Below are 21,876 nucleotides of genomic sequence, written 5' to 3' on the forward strand. Positions count from 1 at the left end.
CTCCTTTCCTAAACCACTGCCAGGCAAATCCCAGGTTAGCCCGACATGCCAGCCCACCACAGGGTAGTTCCCTCATCAGTGAGGAGATGTTATTGTTCCTCTGCAAGCTCCCCACTGGCCAGGCTCAGTACCCAGACCCGTGGAGCCATTCCAACCCAGACCCCCTGCTTTAGGCACAACAAACAGCACAGATGTGCTTGTTTCCTCAGAGCTGAGCACTAAAACTCATTTCTACTCCTGCAGCTCTCATCTTTTCAGAACAACATCTCCAGAGCAAAGCCCAGAGAGTAATTTGAAGGTGTCAAAGCCACCAGATTCCTCCATAAAGTTATTTGTGATTCCTCCATGATGGAAAGAGCATGTATTTTCCCCTTTTGTTTCCATCTCCCCTCCGGCAGCCAAATCTGCTGGAACCAAAGCACCTCTGCTGTCAGTGACTGCCATGCAGCTGGCTGCTGGTGACCAGCAGAGAATCCTGCCCTGGTGCCTTGCACGAGCAGCTGGCGCTGCAGCCCCTCCTGCCAGCACAGCAGCCAGCCTGTTGGCAGAGCCTGGGCCAGCACCCGAGATCCCCGAGGGAGAAGGGAGGCATGGATGGATGGATGGATGGATGGATGGATGGATGGATGGATGGATGGATGGGTGAGGTCCCAGTGAGTTGTGCCCTTGAGGCAGCACAGGAATGGGGTTCCTGCATGAAGCCATGCACGGTGCAGGGAGGGGAGGCAGGTCCTGCAGCCTGAACTGCATCTGTGTGACCATGGTCTCCCTCCCAGCGCTCTCCCACATGGCATGGCACAACCCGGGGAGAGAATCAGCGGTGCAGAGGATCACAGATCAGGAAGACTGAGGGACCACGCCAAGCTTCAGCATGCAAACAGGTCAGTGAAGCATTCACAGCCTAGCCTTGGAGCACAGCAGTTACTATCTGTCTGGCTTGCTGTCCCATTCTGCTTCTGAAATCAGGACATGGGTAACAGTGCAGGGGAATCCACGTGCACTTTTGCTGCTTCAGTTGTTAAGCATCCACAGTTTTCCTAAGTAAATTCTTGGGATCTTCCTTGTGACTGTCTCAGTGCTGCTGGCTGAGATTGCTGGCTGTTTTAAATATCCCACTTGGAGAACAACCCCCAGTCCTCTAAAGAGAACAAAAAATCAGTTATTTACTCTCATCACTCTCGCACCTTGTCTCCAACTAATGCAGTTGTCATCCAAATGAGTCAATTCAGCATGATACTTCAATTTAGCTAATGGTGAGAGCAAAAACAAAAGCCTTTTAAATCTATTTTAGAGACCTCACTATAAGTGCAGCCTAACAAGATTGTCCAGCACACTAAGAAGCTACATCTCCATTCAGAATCTTAGAAGAAATCAGCTGAAAATAACTGTGGGCACTGAAGATGCAAAACACTTTAAATACAATTTTTTAAGCTGCACACACAACATAATTGGTTATGGCTCTAGCTTTTCCCAGTAATATAAAAAATGGCATCATTAACCCCACTCTTCATCCCGAGCTGAGTACATTTTAAACTTACCCAGGCTAGTTGAAGATCCTTCAGCGCTGGCAGTAGCTGGAGTTGGGAATTAGGACTGTGCAGGAAAGGAGAGAGAGAGAGAGAGGAGAGCAATGGTGGATTGACGTTTCCAGGGATGGGACTGTCATATGCTAATCACTGACTTGAAAGGCAAGCATAACAAAAGCCTCCTAATTATATAATCTTGGGGTCACATCCTGGCGTGCCCATGCAGAAACCAGGACTGTGCACTTGGAAGGAGGCGATGCAGACTTTGTGACTTTTTTAATTAGCGTTGCACAGGGCTGGGGAGGGAGGGCCAGGAGCCCTGGGAAGCGACGGCAGCGGGGCCGTGTGGGGCCACGCGCTGCTGCGCCAGGCTCGGAGGATCTAAATACCTCCTGTGGCACCCAGAAAAGACAACCTCCACTTGGGGACAGGGAAATGGGACCAGCTCCTCCCTACCTGCTGACACCCTGGCTTTCCTAGGGATGCGCCAAGAGGGCACAGGGGCCAAGGGCAGGATTGCCAAAGCAGCCGTGGCAGGGGAGCAGCAGGAACCGGCACTTGAGTATTTTCTGTTCCTTGCTAGAGGATGAGAAGTTTTCTTTTGAGTAAAAATACATAGGGGCTTGGAGGGTGGGGAGCAGCAGCCCTCCACACCTGCTCCATTTCTTCCCCGAGGAGGATCAGCCCTTCACTAGAGGGCTCTTGGCTCCAAGGGGCCTCAAGGAAGCATGTGGAGAATGTGAGTAACCCAAGGGCAGGGCTGTCAGGGCAGTGCTTGGGCCAGTCCACCAGTTACTCTGAAGCAGAAGAACGGGGAGACATAAAGGAGGAGGCACAGTAACAAAAGGCAGACTAATATCTCCCTGAAAGACAAAGATCTGCTTCAAAGATCCCCTCCAGGCAGAAAACGTGAAATGTGAAACTGCACAGCCTGAATCGGTATAATTGCTGTGCAGCGTAGATAAATGAGGAGCCCTAGCAAAGGAGCTGAAAGGACAGGCTTCTAAATTAACAGAAGCTCACTGGAAGATGCTGTTACCTCTGAAGTCAAGGACTAGGGACAGAGTATTTTCTTTGGTTTGGTGGTGGGGTTTTTTTGTGCTTTTTTTTTTTTTTTTTTGGGGGGGGGGTATTCTTTGGTTTTTTTATGGTTTGTTTGTTTGTTTTATATTGGGCTATTTCAGGAGCAAAACACAAGAAAGTTGAACAAAATCGAGTGTTCCCCTCAAGCACAAACTCAGGTGACCTTTTGCGGGCCTCCTCTGGAAAATGAGGATAGTGTATATATGTATGAGAATAGAAGTATTCCCACTTCAAGACAAGAAAGCATCTGCGAGGCAAAACCCCATGAGATCCCGCAATGCATTTCTCCTGCTGTAGAGAGCCACTTCTCCCCGAGCTGACTCTCCATCTCCTGCGGACAGGCTCTTCCCAGAGGTGAGTCCATGGAGCACGTAAGCCCTGCTGGAGCAGGCACCTTTGGGTGGCACCGAGTGCGAGTCAGCAGCGTTCCTATGAACCGTTCTTCGGTTCTTCCCCCTGTGGGGTGGTGGGGAGCCTGTACGGGGCACGGCAGACACAAATGGGCCTTCAGAGTGGTGGCTGCGGCCACCATCTGTAGAGAAACCCTGAGCAAGCCCCCTCATGGCAAGTGTTGTCTCTGGGCTGGGGGCTCTGGTGGTTCTTAAACAGCCAAACCAGTGTGTATTTTTTTTTTTAATTTTCTTTTATGGCAGTTTTTTGCTTTAAACTCCAACCTGGTACAGGTTGCCTGGAGGGCTTGTGGAGTCTTCACTCCCAGAGTCAAGACTTGACAGGATGCAGCTTTGGGGTCTCTCGTCACTTATGTCACCCTCACTCGGAAACCGCTACAGCTTTCCTCCCTTTTAATCCCACACACTGAGTTGGGTAGTGAAGGCTGGAGAAGCTCTCCAAGATCACAATTAACCCAACAGTGCCCGTCCCAGGGCTAACACTTGCCAGGACGGCGATTCCCTGGGCTGCCTGTCCCACTGCCTGGCCGCCCTCTCCGTGAACACGGCTCCTAATACCCCATCGAAACCTTCCCTGGCACGACCTGGGGCGTTTCATCTCGTCGTGTCACTTGTGGCTACTCCTGTCGAGGAATTGTAGTGACAAAAGTCCCCCCGAGCGCCCCCAGCTCCCTCGGGAACTTGCGTGTTGGTAAAGCGAGCACGCACTGTCAGCCATCGTTCTTGTCTTTGTTTGGGAATACGGGAGACACTTTAAAAACCAGCACGCCTGCTGAGAAACGAGCAGCCCCACACAGAGACCCCAGGGCACAGCGGCTCAGAGCCGCCTGAGGGCGGCGCCGGGGCGATCCGGGGCGGTTCGGTTCGGGGCGGTTCGGGGCGGTTCGGGGCGGTTCGGGGCGGTCCGGGGCGGTCCGGGGCGGTTCGGGGCGGTTCGGGGCGGATCGGGGCGGTCCGGGGCGGTTCGGGGCGGCGCCGGGGCGGTTCGGGGCGGTCCGGGGCGGATCAGGGCGGTTCGGGGCGGTTCGGGGCGGTTCGGGGCGGGCCGGGGCGGATCAGGGCGGTTCGGGGCGGTTCGGGGCGGTTCGGGGCGGATCGGGGCGGTCCGGGGCGGTTCGGGGCGGTTCGGGGCGGGCCGGGGCGGATCGGGGCGGTTCGGGGCGGTGCCGGGGCGGTCCGGGGCGGTTCGGGGCCGTGGCCCGGAAGGGAAACGCCGCGGATCCGGGTCGGCGAGTCCGCAGCGGTGCCGGCGGTGCCGAGCAGAGAGGTGGGGCCGCCGGGGAGAGGAGTGGTGGAGCTCCCGGCGGCGCCGCGGGGAGCGGGGCCGGCTGAGGGGAGGCGGGCAGGGCGCGGCGGACGCGGGGCTGGGAGAGGAGTGCGGGTCCGCGCACACCCGTGGGCGCCGTGGGGAAGTGCGGGACGGGCCGGCGGAGCTGCTCCGGGCTCTGGGCTCTGTGCTCTGGGCTGAGGAAGGAGGCAGCACCCTGTGCGACAGCGGCCTCGGGCTCCTGCCCTGCTCTCCCTCCTCCCTCCCTCGCTTCTGCCCAGCCGCCCCGAGCGGGCTCCGCTTGCCTGTGAGCTCCTGTCCGGCCCCGGGGGAGCTCCAGTGGGGACAGCGGCCACAAAAAGGGCCATTTGCTTCTTTCCAAGCCCTCGTTTGGGCTGTCAGTTGTGCGCGGCCACCTCAGTTCCTGTCCTGGCTGCGGAGGGGGCAGCGCAGAGATCCAGGGAAGGAGCTCCTGCCGGCCTGCCCACAGCTGTGCCTGCGCCCTGCAGTAGCTCCCAGCAGCAGCAGCATGTGTCAGTGTTGGGCTGTCCCCTGACAGCTGCTCAGTCCCAAGGGGCCGCAGTGGGAAGGGAAGGGAAGGGAAGGGAAGGGAAGGGAAGGGAAGGGAAGGGAAGGGAAGGGAAGGGAAGGGAAGGGAAGGGAAGGGAAGGGAAGGAGGCCGCCTGGTTGCCCGAGGCAGGCGCGGTCACTCCCCTCACCAGGCTCAGCCCCCGGGCAGAGCTCCCTGCGGAAGGGAGCCCAGGGTGAGATTCCCTGAAAAAACCCATTGTATCTTTGGCTTTAACTCCCTTTCCTCCTTTTAGTCTCAGCCCTGTAAGCTGCCGAGTTAAAAAGTGGCGGGGCGGAGGATGCTTGCTTCTGGGAAATTTCCCTTGAGGGTTTGTCCTGTGAGCTTTTGTAGGTTCCATCAGAGTGGCAGAACTGGGGTTCCCACGTTAGGCAGCTGTGCTGGTGGGCTCCCGACAAAGAGTTTTGTCAAACTTGCAGCTTTTGACTGACTAATACTACTTTTATCTTCTAAAGCCACAGAACTTACTAAACAACGTTCCAGAAGAATATTTTTTGCTCCAGGTGCGTACAGACACACCGACATGCAGATAATCAACAGTGGTTTGAGAGGGTGTCTTGTCACCCTCAGACGTACACCGTGTGCTTCATCACCTTCACAACTAAGGGCCACTTTTTCCTCTTCTTCAGCAAGGAAACATGAGTTGGGCAGCGAGGAAAAGAGGAAAGCCCAACAGAGGAGGAGGACGAGGGAGAGGAGGCGGTGGGAAACGAGGAGGCAGCAGTGGCCATTCAAACAAGCCTCAGCTTGGTGGAAATAGGAAATGTTCAACCAAAATTTGGGACGATGGAGAGGATTTTTGTCTCTTTGAGGAACCAAGGCTAGAATCCAGGTATTTCTGTTAATTTGAGGGGGATTGGCCTGGAGACATCTGGGATACTTGGGGGTTTTTTGGGATGCTTTGGGCCATTTGGGATGCTTTTTTGGGTGTTGGCATACATAGACATTTGGGGCTGTGTTCTGGATGTGTTTGGATATAGAGAAGAGTGAAAGGGTGATGCAAGTGTTTCAGTATGAAGGAGTTTTTACATGTCTTTTTTGATTAATGTTTTATAAATTGGATACCTAGGAAAGTGTTTTATTTTTTAAAGATTAGAACCTCTGATTTTCTTCTTTGGTCATAAAGTAATTTCAGGCCGCTTTTGGTCAGAACACACTAATAAACACAGGTTATTAGTATTTGTGTATTACTAAACAGAAGCTGGGCCGTGGAAAACCAGCAGCTGAGAATTAGTTTAGTATCCTGTGTGTGTTCTGACCCAGCTACCTTAGAAATATGTGGTTGTATTGTAGTCTGAGAACAGCTTTACCTAGCGAAGTGTTCAGCAGATCATTTTGGAATTGACATAGGGTACAATGCATAGGTGCACGTGTGTGTGCAGATAAAGACACACAAATCCTGGTCACATAAGAGTGAATCCACTTAGGGGATAGATTTTCTCTTCTTTTGATTTTCCTGTTTTGAATTACAAGTTTGGGCCCTAACATCCCAATTCAAGATCATTTGAGCCAGGCAAATAACTCATGGGTTATGTCCTATTTTAATTTTCAGATCAAGTGCCCCTGCCAGAAGAGGAGGGCAAGTGAAGCAGAGACCTGAAGCAAGAATGCCTCTGCAGACCATACACATGACATCAGAGAACCAGAGAAGAGTCAAAGAACTTCTTCAGGAGCTGCAAGGGCAGGAGCTGGCTCCTGAATCAGAGTTAGTTTAAATGGAGGCACTACTTCCACCTTTTCTACCTGAGCATGCTTTAGCAGGCATACTGTTAGAAATGGGAACAGTATTTTTTCCTTTAACTTTCAATTGTGTGTCAAATCCTATGGTTTTGTCTCTGCTGTGTTCTTCCATAACATTAACTCTGGGAAAGGGATAGCCAAATCTTCCGTTTAAAGGAAGGATTTGAAACTGCAGAGGCAGAGTTTTATGTCTGCTCAACAGTTTGATTTTGTTTCATTTTAACTTGATAACTCTTTTTATCAGTGTAGCTGGAGAAGATGATGACGAGCCCGATTACCTCGATGATGAGCAGTGCTGGTCAACAGAACAGGAACCTTCTGATGTAATGCCAAGGCTGTCTGCTGAGCCAGCTGAGCACAGAATCGTGGACAGTGAAGTGTCTTCGTTTGCTGTGCACAAACTCTCCAGGTGATGCTTTTTAGTGAATAACTCGAATTACTTCAGATGATCTCAATACTCTGTGAGCCCTCCTTGTAAGTGTCCTTCATCTGCTTTGCTCAGACGTGGATATTTATTCAATACTTCTGCTTTGTTTGGGAGCATGTGACAGCTTTTTCTCAAGAGTTTAATTTCTGTAGAGTGGCTGTTTTGCTCCATACAAGCCTCTCACTCACTTGTTGCCCGGTTGTCTCTGTTTTGGTGCAGGTATGGTTTTGACTGTGAGCGTTGTAGGGCGGTGCTGAGATCCTGCAATGGTAATATTGGCGCATCACTGGAGTATTTGCTATTGCAGTGCTTCTCTGAAAGGTACGGAGAGAAGATGCAGGTTTCTGCAGCAGCTGCTGACGCCAGGCAAGAGGAATGTTTAGAGCAGAGACAAGAAGAAGCTTTTGCCCTCCGGTCTATTTATGGAGAAAAATTTGTAGAAAGGATTAAAAATCGCGTTTGGACTTTCAGTTTGGAGTTGGACTACCTAGCACACAGGCTCAGCAAATCTAAAGAAAAAAGTACAAAGGACACAGCGAAACAGACTTCAAAGGAAATATGTAAATTTTACCTCCAAGGGGGCTGCAGGTTTGGTTCAAAATGCAGATTTAGACATGAATTCCCTCCAAACCATCCACTAAACACATCCAAGAACTCTGCAGATGATGCTCATCTCAGGCACAGTGATGGCCCCATTTATGAACTGGAAGTGAGATTTCCTGAGGAGAACAAGTATCCTCTTCAGGCACCTCTGGTGGCATTTTACTCCACTGACGAGAGCCTGCCTCTCGCCTGTCGTCTGCACATTGCCGAGTTCCTCTTTGGAAAGGCCTTGGCAGCTGCAGAGTCTCATGAGCCAGTGGTGTACACCTTGGTGACCTGCCTGGAAGATGAGCACGAGATCAGTGAGTTACTGAGCAATACTCAGCACAAGTTCAGTGTTCCTCCCGTGGCCCTGCTGGCAGCACCTGCTGTAAAGCCACAGACAGAGAGTGCAGCTGCTTCAAATCAACAGGCTGAAGGTACGCCAAATCTCCTTCGTGGTTCCCGGGCTAAGAGCAGTCAGAAAGATTTAAAAGAAAAGCAGAGAGACAAGGCAGAGCCCCCAGTTCAGCCATCTGTTCCAAATCTATTTCTGGAGATTGAAGTCATGTGGTGAGAGCCAGATCTGTGATGTGTCTGTGCCTCAGGAAGTTCCTTCTGTAATCGAGCCGCAGCAGAGAGGTTTTGTGCTGAGTTCAAGGGGCACAGAGTTTGCTTTGGCAGAGTGAGTGATGCCCAGTGCCACACAATCCATGGAAAGCATGGGGAGATGTGAGCTCACCAGCATGGAAGTGTGCTTGGAAGGGAACAGGGAAGGTTGTTTGCAAGCTCTGCTGCATCTGTGACTCATCAACTCAGAAACCTCTTTTTTTTAGATGACTTAAAATTACCAGCAGCTCCTCAAAATTAACTTTGAAAGGTGGATTTACGGCTGAGCAAATGTGGCAATTTGCTGTAGAATGTTGTTCAAGGTATCATCCCTTTCTATTTATGCTGGTGCAAACAGGTTGATTTCACAGGGGGAGAGTTGAGGCTGTGTCTCTTGTGGCAGGGTGACTTTTGAGCTCTCAATTCCAAAACTGCTTTTATCTAAGGCAAGCTCTTTTTCAAGACAGTTTCCGAGAACAGCTGCATCGAGTTTTAGAGCGCTTAAATAGTGACAGACTGTGGTTTTGCTGCAGCAAGACAAAGTATTCAATTTTTTAAACTCCTCTGCAGAAAGACAGCTCTGTTCCAGAAACTGAGATTCCAAATAATTTTCTTTAGTTATAAAATATTCCTTATGCTATAAAATACCTTTTTTTTTTTTTTTTGGTAAAAGTAGCCTTAAAACTTTCAAGAGCTGGCTGACAGTGTGAGCAAATCCTGCTTCAGTAGATAGGCAAAGGCACTGAAGTACCTGGTCCAGGTTCAGCTTTGGTTTAAAAGGACTTGGCAGTGACTTAACACTTAGTTAGTTGAAATCACACTAAGATATAAGCTGGTGCTACCATCAGAGCATTTTGTGGTGGAGAGAAGTGGTTGTGTGTTGGAGAGGTGAGCTGAGGAAAACGTTCAGGGAGGCAAACCACTTCACCATGCTGGCTCCCTGTGTGGCCACCCAGACCCTGGTGCAGGGGCGGGGACAAGTGGGATGGGGCTGGAGAAGCTCTGGGTGATTTGGGGAGGGGAGGTTTGCTGCTGCTGTTGAACTAAATGCGTGTCAGAAACAGTCCTGCAGACCCTCAGGCCCAGTCTGAGGAGGTTCTCTGTTGGGAATGCTGCTGGGACATCTCTCTCTTTCCTGCATTGCCCTTCCTATTGTTATTTGAGTAATAACAGCACTGAACTGAACATTCTCTGTCTCGAGCCTCAGCAGTGCCAGAGCCTCAGGAAGAAGAGGTGGTGGCAGAAGAGGAGGAGGAGGAGGAAGAAGAGCCTGAACAAGTTGTTGTGGAGAAGGAGAGTTATGTGAACTTGAAGAAGAAGCTTTCCAAAAAGTATGATGTGCAGGCCAAGTCTCTGTATAACGAAAACGTTAAAATCTGTGCCCAGTTTCGGCAGAAAAAGGTACAACGTGCGGAACATCGTTTCCTTGCTTACTTCGGAGAAATAAATATTTAAGAGACAAGCTGTTGTTTCAGATGGTTCTGTTCCATCCCAGAGGTGTTCTTACTGCTGTGCTCTTTGTCCCTCAGTCTTCCAGGCACTTCCAGTCCATGCTGTATGAAAGACAGAAGCTCCCTGCATGGCAGGAGAGAGAAAACATCCTGGGTTTGCTTGAGAGTCACCAGGTTCTTGTTGTGAGTGGCATGACAGGGTAAGAATGACTGCACATACAGACTTGATGTATCAAAGTGTACACAGAATAACATGAAAAAAGATCCATGGTCTGGAAAGGTTGGGGTGGTGGCACTCTGTGACCAGTGTGACCAAGTGACAGCAGTCCTAGGAGAACTTCATGTAAAAGATCATGCTAAGGAAACAAAGCAAATTTCCAGTGGGGTGCAGTCAATTCATGGGGGTGGAAGGTGTTGGATTTGTGGGGGTTTTAATTAATTCCTGATTTGGTTGTGCAGATGTGGGAAAACCACTCAGATCCCTCAGTTTATCTTGGATGCTTCCCTGCAAGGCTCTCCAAGCAGAGTTGCAAACATCATCTGCACTCAGCCTCGCAGGATCTCTGCCATTTCTGTGGCTGAACGTGTGGCCAAGGAAAGAACAGAAAGGATTGGACTCACTGTTGGATATCAGATCCGTCTGGAAAGTGTAAAGGTACTTGTGCTTTGCTTGCTGGTTTTCATTTACTCCTATTAAATGTGCTTAGTGCTCCTCTAGTGTACAGAGCCTCTGCCCTCCCCCTGCCAGGCAGTGAGATAAGCAAATATATCATCTGTATTTTATAAAATATTACGAAACGTGTTCTATATTTTATTTCATCTCAAGCTGCACAGTTCACTTTTCAGAATGAGAGTGCTGTGCTTTGTCGTGTGGGTTTGCTTTCTGCTTAGGGAGGTGAAGGGGTTTGAGAGTGCGAGTAATCCTGCTGTCCTTTGCAAGGCTGCTGGCTGCTTTTCTGCCTGTTGCCATTCCCATGTGTCTCCCAGGTGGAGACTGAAGGCTACAGCCACAGCCAGACAGAAACTGCTGTGTTGGAAGGGAAGTTCTGTCTGTGTTGCAGCTGATTGCTTTTTCCAAGAAGTGTGCTAAAAAAGAGACTTCCCAAATCTTTCTGGGAAGAGAGGTCTGAGTTGTTTATCAGAAAACAATATCCACAGGAAAAGCAGATCATATTTTTTGATAGGTAGCACTGCCCCCTGGTAAGAAGCAGGTGTTGTCAGTGTCAGTCAAGAAATTAAAATCCCTCTCCAGCAGGGCTTGCTTGTTCCCTCTCAGTCCAAGCTGGCTCTGAGCCGAAACCAAAGGCTTTACAGCAGCACGTATTCTCTTTGCACTGTGTTAATTTGCCCAGAGTCAACTGAATGCTTTGTCTTACCCTTCAAGTCCTCAGCTACCAGGCTTTTGTACTGCACTACTGGTGTGCTGTTGAGAAGGCTGGAAGGAGATCTGACTTTGCAGGGAGTCACTCATGTTATTGTTGATGAAGTTCACGAAAGAACAGAAGAAAGGTAAATAATCTCTTGTCCTGTAAGCAAAGTGAAGAAACGTAGTCAGAAGGATAAAGGTGGCTAAGGTGCAAGTAGCTGGTCCTGTGGCAGTAATAAATAAATAAGTTATCAATATATAGGGAAAAATACAGAGAGCAGGGAAGAGTGGGCAAGTTTAAATAACTCTTCCAGTGAAGAACAGGAGCAAAAAGGAATCATCTGTTACTTTGAGTTAATTCCTTATCTGCTCTTCTTGTGTTGTCGTTAGTGCAAGCACTTTATAAAACTTTTTGTCGTTTAAACGGTTTTGCTGTGTAATCCTGACACTCCAGTAAGGGACAGCCAGACAAGAGTCAGATTTGCAGATTGCTTTTCACCAGGCCATCCCCACAAGCTCATGCTTCTGTGATGGTGTTGCTGTGCTGTTAAACGCCAGGAAGGTGGACAGAAGGGAGAGAAAAATAGTCTGAAAGTTAACGCTGAAGGCATTCCAATGTTCTTTTGCCTGTTTTCCTCAGTGACTTCCTGCTGCTGGTTTTGAAGGATATAATGGTTCAGAGGCCAGACCTGCGCATTATACTGATGAGTGCCACCCTCAACGCTGAGCTCTTCTCTCAGTACTTCCACTCCTGTCCAGTCATCAACATACCAGGTGAAAACCTTTCCTTTTTAATATCGTCCATTGTTTTGGAGATTTGTTTTCACTCCTTCTTCTTGCAGAATTTTTCTCAATTCAAGATGATGTATACAAGAAATACGATGCTGAAGACTTAGAGGGAGAGACTGATGAGATTTAGGAGAGCAAGGACTTGGAAGTGTTGATATTTTTGTGCTGTCTATATAGCCAGCAGAGTTTTCCTCCTCAGAAGGCAATGATCATATGCTGTGTGGTTCCCTGGGTTAGTTTCACCACAGCTGAGGACTCTCCTGTATCCTTGTGAGAAAAGGATCAGTGAGAGGACCCAGCTGGATGTGTACACCTTTAGGCAAACGTGCCTTTTACATTGCTGAGCGATGATGTGGAGCAGGAGAGGAGCATGGATGTGTTCCCTGTATCAGCCCTCCTCTGCCTTGTGCATGTTACCATGGAATCCTGGGCGGGTTTGGGATGGAAGGGATCCCACAGGTCCTCTAGTTTCACCCCTGCCGTGGGCAGGGATGCCTTTCACTAGACCAAAGCCCCATCCAACCTGGCCTTGAGCACTCCATGCTTGGAAGACACCCGCTGTTTGTCCTTGTCAGAAATTGTGTTGAAGAGTGCAGTGTGGATGAGAGCTGTGAAGCCAGTGTGTGTCATAATAACCTGTATAAAGTTACAGTAACCTTTGGTCTTTTTCCTCTTTACTCCATGCTGTTGGGGCGCGCGGAGATAGATTTATTCTCACGGTTCCTTTCAGGTAGAACGTTTCCTGTGGATCAGTTTTTTCTGGAAGATGTGATTGCACTGACAAGGTGGGAAATTCACACATTCTCAGATGTATTCGGGTGGGGAGGTTGAGGCTGCACTTTTGACCTTGAGACTGCAGTAGTTCTGGGCATTTATTTGAAAAGTAAATCCTCTCAGCTCTCCCCCATCACCTGCGCTCTTGGAGCTCTCCTAAAGCACCTTGACCTTCATATTATCATTATGGTTTATACAAAGTTCCTCTCAGGCTTACAAAAATATTTTTCTAAGTCTATAAAATATATTCTAAGTAATACAATGTATTTCTAAGTATTTCCTAAGTTTTCTCTACCCTATCTCTGTAGTTAATTATTAGAAGGAGACTGTTAGGCTTCTTTCCACACCACCAAATGTTCTCCTGCTGTGTCCAGGTATGTTTTAGAGGACAGCAGTCCCTACAGGAGGAAGGTAAAGCAAGAACAGAATGGGAGACACAAAAGAACTGCGTTTGAAGAGGTAGAGGAAGACCTGAGGCGTGCTGGCCTTCTGGAAACCACTGACACCATGGTCAGAGATTCAGACCCAGACCAGAAATTAACTCTGAAGCAGCTCCTTACAAGATATAAAGGTGAGCTCCTTCTTAAATTTAATTAATTGTCACACAGACAGCGTGGGATATTAGCACCGGAAGCTGGATGCTTATCTATAATTCAGATTTTTTCACTTGGAAGATGAGAAATTTCCTCCCAGTTAAAAAAAAAAAAAATAAAAGAGAACCCATTGTTCTCTTAACCTGCAGTGAACATCTTGGCTGAAGCTAGTCCTGAGCATCTGAAAATGGACAGTTTTCAGCTTCTGTCTCTTTCCATCCCTTTTCAGATGCCTTGTTAGTTCCCCTTTGCTCTGTGTGTTCTTGCTGAGGCAGCTTTGCCTGAGGCACGGCAGGGATCTGCCCTCCTCAGCTCTGAGCCAGCTGCTCTTTCAGCTAAGCTGTAACTGGTGCCATGCATCCACGGATGTTTTTTACAAGACGTGGATTTACCGCATGTTGTATTTCTTTTTTTCCCAGGGGTTAGCAAGGCAGTGTTGAAAACAATGTCTGTCATGGACTTGGACAAAGTTAATCTGGAATTAATTGAAGCCTTGCTGGAATGGATAGTTGCTGGCAAACATTCATACCCCCCAGGTAATTTCATTGTCCTTGGGAGATAAACCAAAGAAGCTTCTTGGACAACCCGAAGCTAATGATTTGCATGCAGAGTTTCTGTAGCTACTGATTATTTTTGAAAAAAAAAAAAAAATTCTAGTTGAGTTACAAAGCTTTTGATGCATGGGAGGGGGAAGATGAGAAAATTGTCTGCTTTGAAAATTGTCTGCTTTGTGAAGGACTGTTAGAGCCTGTGTGCCTTTTTTGGTACAAGAAGTGCACATGAATAAAATACTGTGCTGTCCTTTTCGTTGAGTGATTGTTAATTTTTTTTTATCTACATATATAGGTGCTGTGTTGATATTTTTGCCTGGCCTAGCAGAAATCAAGATGCTTTATGAGCAACTTCAGACTAATGCTCTTTTTAATAACAGGCACAGCAAGAGGTAAGGCAGAACAGCTCCAAAACTGTCAGTCTTCACCCATAAATAAAGAATCCTTTCCTGCACAAAGCCTGCCTTTATCCAGGCATAAATAAGCTTTATTAAAGGTGTGAGCTGACTCCAGTCAGGGTGATTCCTTTTCTACTCGTTGGCTCGTCCCTTTCGTTTTTCTCCTCAGCTCAGGAAGGTCAGCTGTTGAAGTTCTCAGAGACCCTAGTGAGGAGTGGTTTCCATTTTGTGCCCTGCATGATCCAGGCTGCTGAAATCTCAGCCCTTGATTTGTATCGGGGTGTTTGCTGAGTTACAGTTTAGTTGTGCTTGGCCTTGGATGGCTACAAGGAGAAGTGACACTCTGGACAGTGTCTGGGGAGGCAGAAGTGTGTGCAGGCAGATTGTTGCCAAGAAGGAAGAGGCTGGAGATACCCTGAGCACGTTGTCCTGTTGTCCCTGCAGGTGTGTGGTGTATCCACTTCATTCCTCCCTGTCCAGTGAAGAGCAGCAGTCTGTGTTCCTCAGGCCTCCTGCAGGAGTGACCAAAATCATCATCTCTACCAACATTGCCGAGACATCTGTCACCATCGATGACGTGGTCTATGTGATTGACTCTGGGAAAATGAAGGAGAAAAGGTACTGCCATTCATTCCTCTGGGCTGTCTCAACTGTTCTAAGTAAGCCTTCAGTTTCCCAGAGAGCCGGGAAGAGCTGGAAGGAAACGCTCCCTACAAGGGCAGGTGAAAGGGCAGGGGGTGAAATGGCTTCACACTGAAAGAGGGCACGTTTAGATTGGGTATTAGGAAGAAATTCTTTACTGTGCTGAGGCACTGGCACAGGTTTTCCAGAGGAGCTGTGGCTGCCCCATCCCTGGAAGGGTTCAAGGCCAGGCTGGACAGGGCTCTGAGCAACCTGGTCTGGTGGAAACTGTCCCTGCATGTGGCAGGGGGAAGTTGGAGCTGGATGATCTTTAGGGTCCCTTGCAAGCCAAAGCATTCTGTGGCCCTGTGAACACAAGCCTGTTTGTTGCTGTCCTGTAGATACGACCCAGGCAAAGGGATGGAGAGTCTGGAGGACACCTTTGTGTCCAAGGCCAACGCCCTGCAGAGGAAAGGGCGGGCAGGACGGGTGGCCTCGGGCGTCTGCTTCCACCTCTTCAGCAGCCACCACTACAACCATCAGCTTGTCAAACAGCAGCTGCCAGAAATACAGAGAGTGCCCTTGGAGCAGCTCTGCCTGAGGTGAGCTCCTGTGTTTCTGGAAGAAGCCAGAACGTCCTTCCTTTGCTGCAGGGAGCCCCTGCCACAACCCTCACCAAGACCACCGAGGAGGTGGTCTTCCTATCCCTGCTTTGTACTTCCTATGTACTTCCTTTGGTCTTCCTATCCCCCTTTGTACTGCAAGCAGCACAAATGACAGTTTTGCAGTAAAAGCTTTATTTCACACCTTAGTGTACTAAATAGAAATCTGTTCTTACAGATCACCACTCCACGCTGCTCCCTGCCTCTTCAGCTCTGTGGTACACACCCTGTCCTAGGGAGTGTGCTCTTCCGAGCATGTTTTCTGCTGGCTTTTTTCATTCTGTTTGTACAAAAGCTTGTGCTTTTTTTTTTATCCCGTGTGTGTGAAACTAAGCTGCTTTTTTTTTTTCTTCTTCCTTCGTTTTGTGTTTTTCACTTTCCCTGCCCTCCTGTGAAGAATTAAGATCCTGGAGATGTTTTCTGAGCAGAGCCTTCACTCAGTCCTGTCGCGGCTGATGGAGCCCCCCAGGACAGAGTCCCTGCAGGCGTCCAAGGCGCGGCTGCGGGACCTGGGGGCGCTGACCCCGGACGAGAAGCTCACCCCCCTGGGATACCACCTGGCTTCCCTGCCTGTGGATGTCAGGATTGGCAAACTCATGCTCTTTGGCACCATCTTCCGCTGCCTGGATCCTGCGCTGACCATAGCAGCCAGCCTGGCCTTCAAGTCGCCTTTTGTAAGTGCTTTTGACCCAAGGGCTGCGGTTTTGCGTGGCAGCAAAATGCTGCTGTGGCTTGCAGCACACTGCACTGGACTGTTTGAATCCTTTTTTTTTAAGCCTGCATTGTTCATGTGTTAATGCAGTGCCTGTTAAAACAGTCCAGTTGTAAGCAGAAGTTGAAAACCAGCAAAAATGGTATTTATGTACAGTAGAAACAATAATTTGTTCGGTTTTTAGCTAAGAAGTGCACACATTTTGTCTGATTTTGGTGTGAAAATTACTGGTAATACAAATTGTGTAACAGTGATAATGATGGAGCTGTCACACCTGAGCTGCGAATGCACAGGTCAGTTTGGAGCTCAGTTTGTGTCTTCACTGTCACTTTGGCTTTTTGACTCAGGTGCTCTTTTGAATGCCTTGTGTTTTCTGTTATCCACAGGGAAAATTTGCATGGTGGCCTGTGAGCTGCTGTGAAAATACCAAAGAGAATGTGCCGTGTAGCTCTGGAATGGCTCATCCAAGTGGTGAGGGGAAGAACACACTAACCTGTTCCCGCCTGTCTAGGTGTCACCGTGGGATAAAAGGGAAGAAGCAAACAAAAAGAAGCTGGAGTTTGCAGTAGGGAACAGTGACTACCTGGCTCTTCTCCAGGCCTACAAGGTGAGTTAAAACTCAGTAGCCTCTCTTGGGCTTCTGTGATGTGTTTGAAATTCAAGCAGAAATATTTCACTAAACGCTTCCTCCCATCCTCTCAATCAGGGGTGGCGTTTAAGCATCAAAGAGGGCTCTCAAGCAAGCTACAACTACTGCAGGGAGAACTTTCTGTCAGGAAGAGTTCTTCAGGTGGGTCAGTGTCTGTGGCCTGGCACGGGGACTGGCAGAATCCCAGTGCCGGAAATCAGCCGCGGGGCAGACTGTTGCTGCTGTGACAGTGCTGTGTCTGTTGTAGGAAATTGCCAGCCTGAAGAGGCAGTTTGCAGAGCTGCTCTCTGACATTGGCTTTGTGAAGGAGGGGCTGAGAGCCAGGGACATTGAGAAGAAGTGGTCCCAAGGAGGTGATGGTGTGCTGGATGCCACAGGAGAGGAGGTAATTCCCAGCATTTCATCGGTGCCCCGAAGTGCTGCTGCCGTTTTTCATGTGGGCGGAAGGACTGAGGCCAGAGATCTCCTGGGGGGACAGGATGGTCAGGGTGATCAGGGTTTGGTAGCTGGAGGATTTTCCTGTGCTCTGGGACAACTTGTGCTTGCTTTGTCTAGGGTGCAAAGCACTTGGTAGCCAGATGTCAGAGAACACTTCACCAGGAGAGTGGTGGCCACTTCGTTCCATTGATAGTGGGGGGAAACACAGCCCAGGTCCAGCCAGAGGCCACAGCAGCAGTGGCCTGTCCTCCTCTATACAGCACAGGAGAGCAGCTATAAAAGTACCCAGTTTCAGGAATTCTGTCATTCCTAGAGCAGAGCTTTACCTTTACACACTGAACTGTAGCATCGCTGATGATCCCCTTCTCATTTCACAGGCAAATTCGAATGCAGAGAACATCAAGCTGATCTCAGCCATGCTGTGTGCTGCACTGTATCCCAACGTTGTCCAGGTGAAAGAACGCTTTTGCCTTTCTCCTTTTTCTGTCCAGCATTTCCACACAGCCTGCTTCTAATTTGGGCTCAGTGTGGCAGCCTTGAGCCTGGCTTAGGGTGCCAAAGTTTGGTGCTTGTGGTGTCAGAGAGTGGAGCACAGCTCCAGTTTGTATTGCCTGAGAGTGCTGCTGCTCCTGCGGGCTGGTGGCAGTGTCACACAGAGGCCAGCAGCAAACGTTAGGAAGCCACTGAAAATGACACCTCTTTAGAAGGCTGAGGTGACAGAGGAAGCCGGGGTTAGACAGCACCTGCAGTGTGATGTCTCCAGTCACTTGGCGTGCTGCTACTACAGAATTTCTGGGTTTGGAAAATTTAAAACACAGCTAAAAGGTTTTCTGGTGCAGCAGATTTTTATAACCTTTTTTTTCTTGCCGTACAGGTGAAAAAGCCAGAGGGTAAATACCAGAAGACCAGTACGGGAGCAGTGAAAATGCAACCGAAAGCAGAGGAGCTGAAGTTTGTCACCAAAAATGATGGTTATGTTCATATTCATCCTTCATCTGTGAATTATCAGGTCAGGATGCTTTTTCTTTCCGCAAAGCATGCTCTTGTTTTAGAAAAGAAACCACCTTTGCTTGCGTTTTTAAGGTTACAGTGAGGATCCTTCTTGATGTTTAAACCAAAAAATCTGAATGATTGAACAGTCCTGTGCTAGGATTGTAAATAATGGTGCCTGGAGTTAGGAGTATCCTCTCGGGCGTGGAGTTAAACTCCAGCCAACAGTTGTTGGCAGCTCTTACGGGTCAGGGGGGGTCTGTTAGTGCTGCAGGTGCACTTTGGGCACACCTGCTGCTCTCTGCCCTGCAGAGGAGGCAGAGCAGCCCCTGTGGCAGAGGCAGGGAGGGCAGGGTCCCCTGAGGCGTGTCCTGTCCCAGACCAGGCACTTTGAGAGCCCGTACCTGGTGTACCACGAGAAGATCAAGACGAGCCGCGTGTTCATCCGGGACTGCAGCATGGTGTCGGTGTACCCGCTGGTGCTGCTGGGCGGCGGCCAGGTGCACATGCAGCTGCTCCGGGGGGACTTTGTCATCTCCCTGGACGACGGCTGGATCCGCTTCGTGGCTGCCTCCCCCCAGGTGAGCGCAGGGAGGGGCTCCCGGGGCAGCGCGGGGCCGGGCTGCAGCCCCGCCTCACCCTGCTCTGTGCTTTACCCGCGCAGGTGGCCGAGCTGGTGAAGGAGCTGCGCTCGGAGCTGGACCAGCTGCTGCAGGACAAGATCCGGAATCCCAGCATGGATCTGTGCGTGTGCCCCCGCGGCTCCCGCATCATCGGGATGATTGTCAAGCTTGTGACCACGCAGTGACATCACCCGCGGCCTCGCGGCCAACTGACGGCATTGTCCTGATGGATTCAGTGGCCCCAGACGTGGCACCGGCCTCTGGAAGAAAAGGTTGGCACCTGTACTGTTGAGTTTTGGGTTTTTTTTTTTTCCTTTCGTTTGCTCACTTAAGGAGGCTTGCAGTAGACTCTGGGAAATGGGAAAAAGGCAACTCTTCCAGAAGGAACAAAAGCTCTGAGTGTTTTTATGGGCTGTCCCCTGGCAGTCTGTGCTGTGCTCACACAGACACCTGCTAAGCCAGCTGTTCGTCACGCCTGCAGGCAGCACGGGACACGGGGAGCTGCTCCCAAATTGCTTCAAACTCACTTCTGCATTTTGGCCAAGACTTGACTGAGGCAGTTTTGGCTGAGCGGAGCTCCTCTGTTCACAGCTCAGCCCAAAGCCCTTGGACAAGTGAGCACCTTTCGATTTGTGTCAAGAGGTTCTGAAATGCAGGAATTCCTGTGCTGAGGACATGCACTGGCTCTCAGTGTGCTGTGGGATCAGTGCAGGCTGCTCTGGTGACTTCTTGTAGTAACTCAGCCACGACTCCGTTTCCTCCACGTGGGAAAAGCCAATTCTTTATTCTCAGCACTTCTTTGATACTTCTTGTTAAAGAAAATCAGACTATGTTGAGATCTTGGACAGGTACTCGGGCGCTGCATTTACTGCTTTCTATCTCTCCAGCAACCGTAAAGCTGTAACAAACTGTAATTCAGTCCGAAAACAAAATTAACTTCAAAAACACGTTTCCAAGGCATTCAAACACACCGTTACGTAAAGCTTTATTAAACAGGGGCGGAAAACAAAGACAGAAAAGGTTAAAGCCACACATGGAGCCCTTGTGGCTCCCACCCCGGCCCGGAGCGGCCGGCGCTGTGGGGAGCGCCAGTGGAGCCCTGGGCTCCGGGGAGGGCGGTGAGCAGGGAACGCGCCGCGGCTCCTGCCGCCCGCGGGGCTCCCTGCGGCCCGAGCGGGGCCCGGGGCTTTTCTGAAATCCGGGATAAAACTGACCCGGGCCGGGCCGGGCCGGCGCGGCTTCCCGCGGAGCCGGAACCCCGCGCCCTGGGCACACTGTTTCCCGCCGGAAGCATTTTGCGGATGGGCACGCACGCATGGCGGTTCCGGGCTTTAGACTGAGAACAGCTTCGAAGAGGATTTTACGTTTTTAATCGTCTTTTCAACACGGAAAACGGAATCGAAAGGTAAGTTATCCTCCGTGCGTGGCCAGAGGGAGCAGAAACGGCCACAGACACAGGAGATACTGACCGAGAGGACTCTGCAGCCCGCGGGGGGGCGGTGCCCGCAGCAGCTGCGGTCCCTTCGCAGCTGATTGTAATTATCTTAATTGTTTTAATTACAATCGCCCAGCTGCCCCAACGGCCCCGGCTTTCGATAGAAAGGGCAGTGTGCACATCTCCGGTTGTTTTCTACATCACAGAAGTGAAGCCCGCGGTTTTCTCCGAGCCTGTTTTGTCCCGTTGGTGCAGTTTTAGTGCCCAGACACGTATTCGCGCTTTTTGGTCAGCGGAAACGCGTGAGTGGCGGTTTCCTGAGTTTTACCCCCTTTTTAAACCCTGAGTCTGGACGTTATTCCGCGGTCTATGTGCGTAGTTACTCGGTTGTTACGCTCCGCGGCGCGTAACTCCCGCGGCGTGATTTTCCCGACTTCGTGGCCGCGGTTCTCGCTGGCGTTTCCCGGGAGCTCTGTGTGTTTCTGCGCTTGTTTCTGTGTTTATTTGTATGTCTGTTTGTTTGTGTCTGCGTTTTATTCTGTTTATTTGTGTCTCTGTTTGTTTCCGCGCTTGTTTCTGTTTCTCTCCGCGCTCGGCTCCCGCTCCTTGTCTTTGTGTATTTTGTGTTTCGGGCCGGCTGTAGGCGGAGCCTTTGTGGATTCGCCGCTTTAATTTCCTTTCGCTGCGGGCGGTTCGTTCCCCGCTGGGCGTGTTCCGGGTCCCGTCTCTGTCCCGCCCCCTTTTCCCGGCACTGTGGATCCCGTCTCTCTGTCCCGCCCCTTTTCCCGGCACTGTGGATCCCGTCTCTGTCCCGCCCCCTTTTCCCGACACTCCGTGTGTTCCCGGGCCTCCCTCCTTTTCCCGGCACTCTGGATCCCGTCTCTCTGTCCCGCCCCTTTCCCGGCACTCTGGATCCCGTCTCTCTGTCCCGCCCTTTTCCCGGCACTCGGGATCCCGTCTCTGTCCCGCCCCTTTCCCGGCACTCTGGATCCCGTCTCTGTCCCGCCCTTTTCCCGGCACTCGGGATCCCGTCTCTGTCCCGCCCCTTTCCCGGCGGGCTCGGCCGGCGCCTGCCGCGATGGCCCCGGCTCCCCGGGCGCTGCGGTCGGGCAGCCGAGGCTGCTGTGTCTCCGTGCGGGAAGAGGCGAGTCTCTATCCTCATCCCCGCTCTGACGCGGTTTTCACAGCCCTCGTGTGCCGGGAGTTCATTTATCGGTCAGACGGTGATTTGTGCGCTCGTCCTTAGTTCCACGCTCTTGACGTTTTTCCTCTCCGGGTTCTCACTGAACACATCTTACTGTTCCCACAGCTACACTCGCGTTTCTGCCCATCAATAATGTGGAAATGAACCTTCACACCAGGACGGTTGTCGCCTGGGCTCTCATAAAGGGCTTAAGCGCACTTAGAAGAGGTAACGGCAGCGATTCCGTTGACGGAGCAGGCCTGGTTTTCTTGGCTAGCTCTTGCAGCTGTCCCAACAGTGACAGGGTAGAACTGCGGGGCATGGTGGACGTTATCCCCGAGGCTGTCCCAGCCCTTGCTGCGCTGGGAAGAAGTGAAGCAGCTGAGCCCTCGCCAATGGCTGGCGAGT

The 21,876-nt window shown here is 50.5% G+C and overlaps 1 protein-coding gene across 4 annotated transcripts; it reads left to right on the forward strand.

Moving 5' to 3' along the window:
- Window positions 1–4,228: 4,228 nt before the first annotated feature.
- On the forward strand, window positions 4,229–21,651 carry DHX57 (DExH-box helicase 57). Of its 4 annotated transcripts, none has more exons than XR_010719823.1 (26): window positions 4,229–4,286; window positions 5,331–5,378; window positions 5,505–5,707; window positions 6,428–6,580; window positions 6,860–7,024; window positions 7,262–8,064; window positions 9,435–9,634; window positions 9,763–9,884; window positions 10,144–10,339; window positions 11,069–11,193; window positions 11,691–11,824; window positions 12,570–12,624; window positions 12,988–13,184; window positions 13,626–13,742; window positions 14,053–14,149; window positions 14,600–14,773; window positions 15,178–15,378; window positions 15,836–16,112; window positions 16,662–16,757; window positions 16,857–16,940; window positions 17,047–17,184; window positions 17,615–17,689; window positions 18,112–18,246; window positions 18,608–18,808; window positions 18,892–20,587; window positions 21,595–21,651. XR_010719823.1 is itself a non-coding variant. In XM_066177648.1 (25 exons), exons 3-25 carry the CDS (start codon window positions 5,514–5,516, stop codon window positions 19,033–19,035), a joined length of 4,083 nt encoding a protein of 1,360 aa, XP_066033745.1. In that variant the 5' UTR covers window positions 4,229–4,286; window positions 5,331–5,378; window positions 5,505–5,513; the 3' UTR covers window positions 19,036–20,697. The 4 variants fall into 4 exon arrangements, 2 of the variants coding, with proteins under 2 accessions (XP_066033745.1, XP_066033746.1); XR_010719824.1 differs by lacking the exon at window positions 21,595–21,651 and having other exon boundaries at window positions 18,892–19,122; window positions 19,442–20,697; XM_066177648.1 differs by lacking the exon at window positions 21,595–21,651 and having other exon boundaries at window positions 18,892–20,697.
- The last annotated feature ends 225 nt before the right edge of the window (window positions 21,652–21,876 follow it).

Source organism: Chamaea fasciata, unplaced genomic scaffold (assembly GCF_029207755.1).
Source record: "Chamaea fasciata isolate MVZ Bird 193981 ecotype frontalis unplaced genomic scaffold, bChaFas1.0.hap1 SCAF_3, whole genome shotgun sequence".
In the NCBI taxonomy this organism is placed as follows: Eukaryota; Metazoa; Chordata; class Aves; order Passeriformes; family Sylviidae; genus Chamaea; species Chamaea fasciata.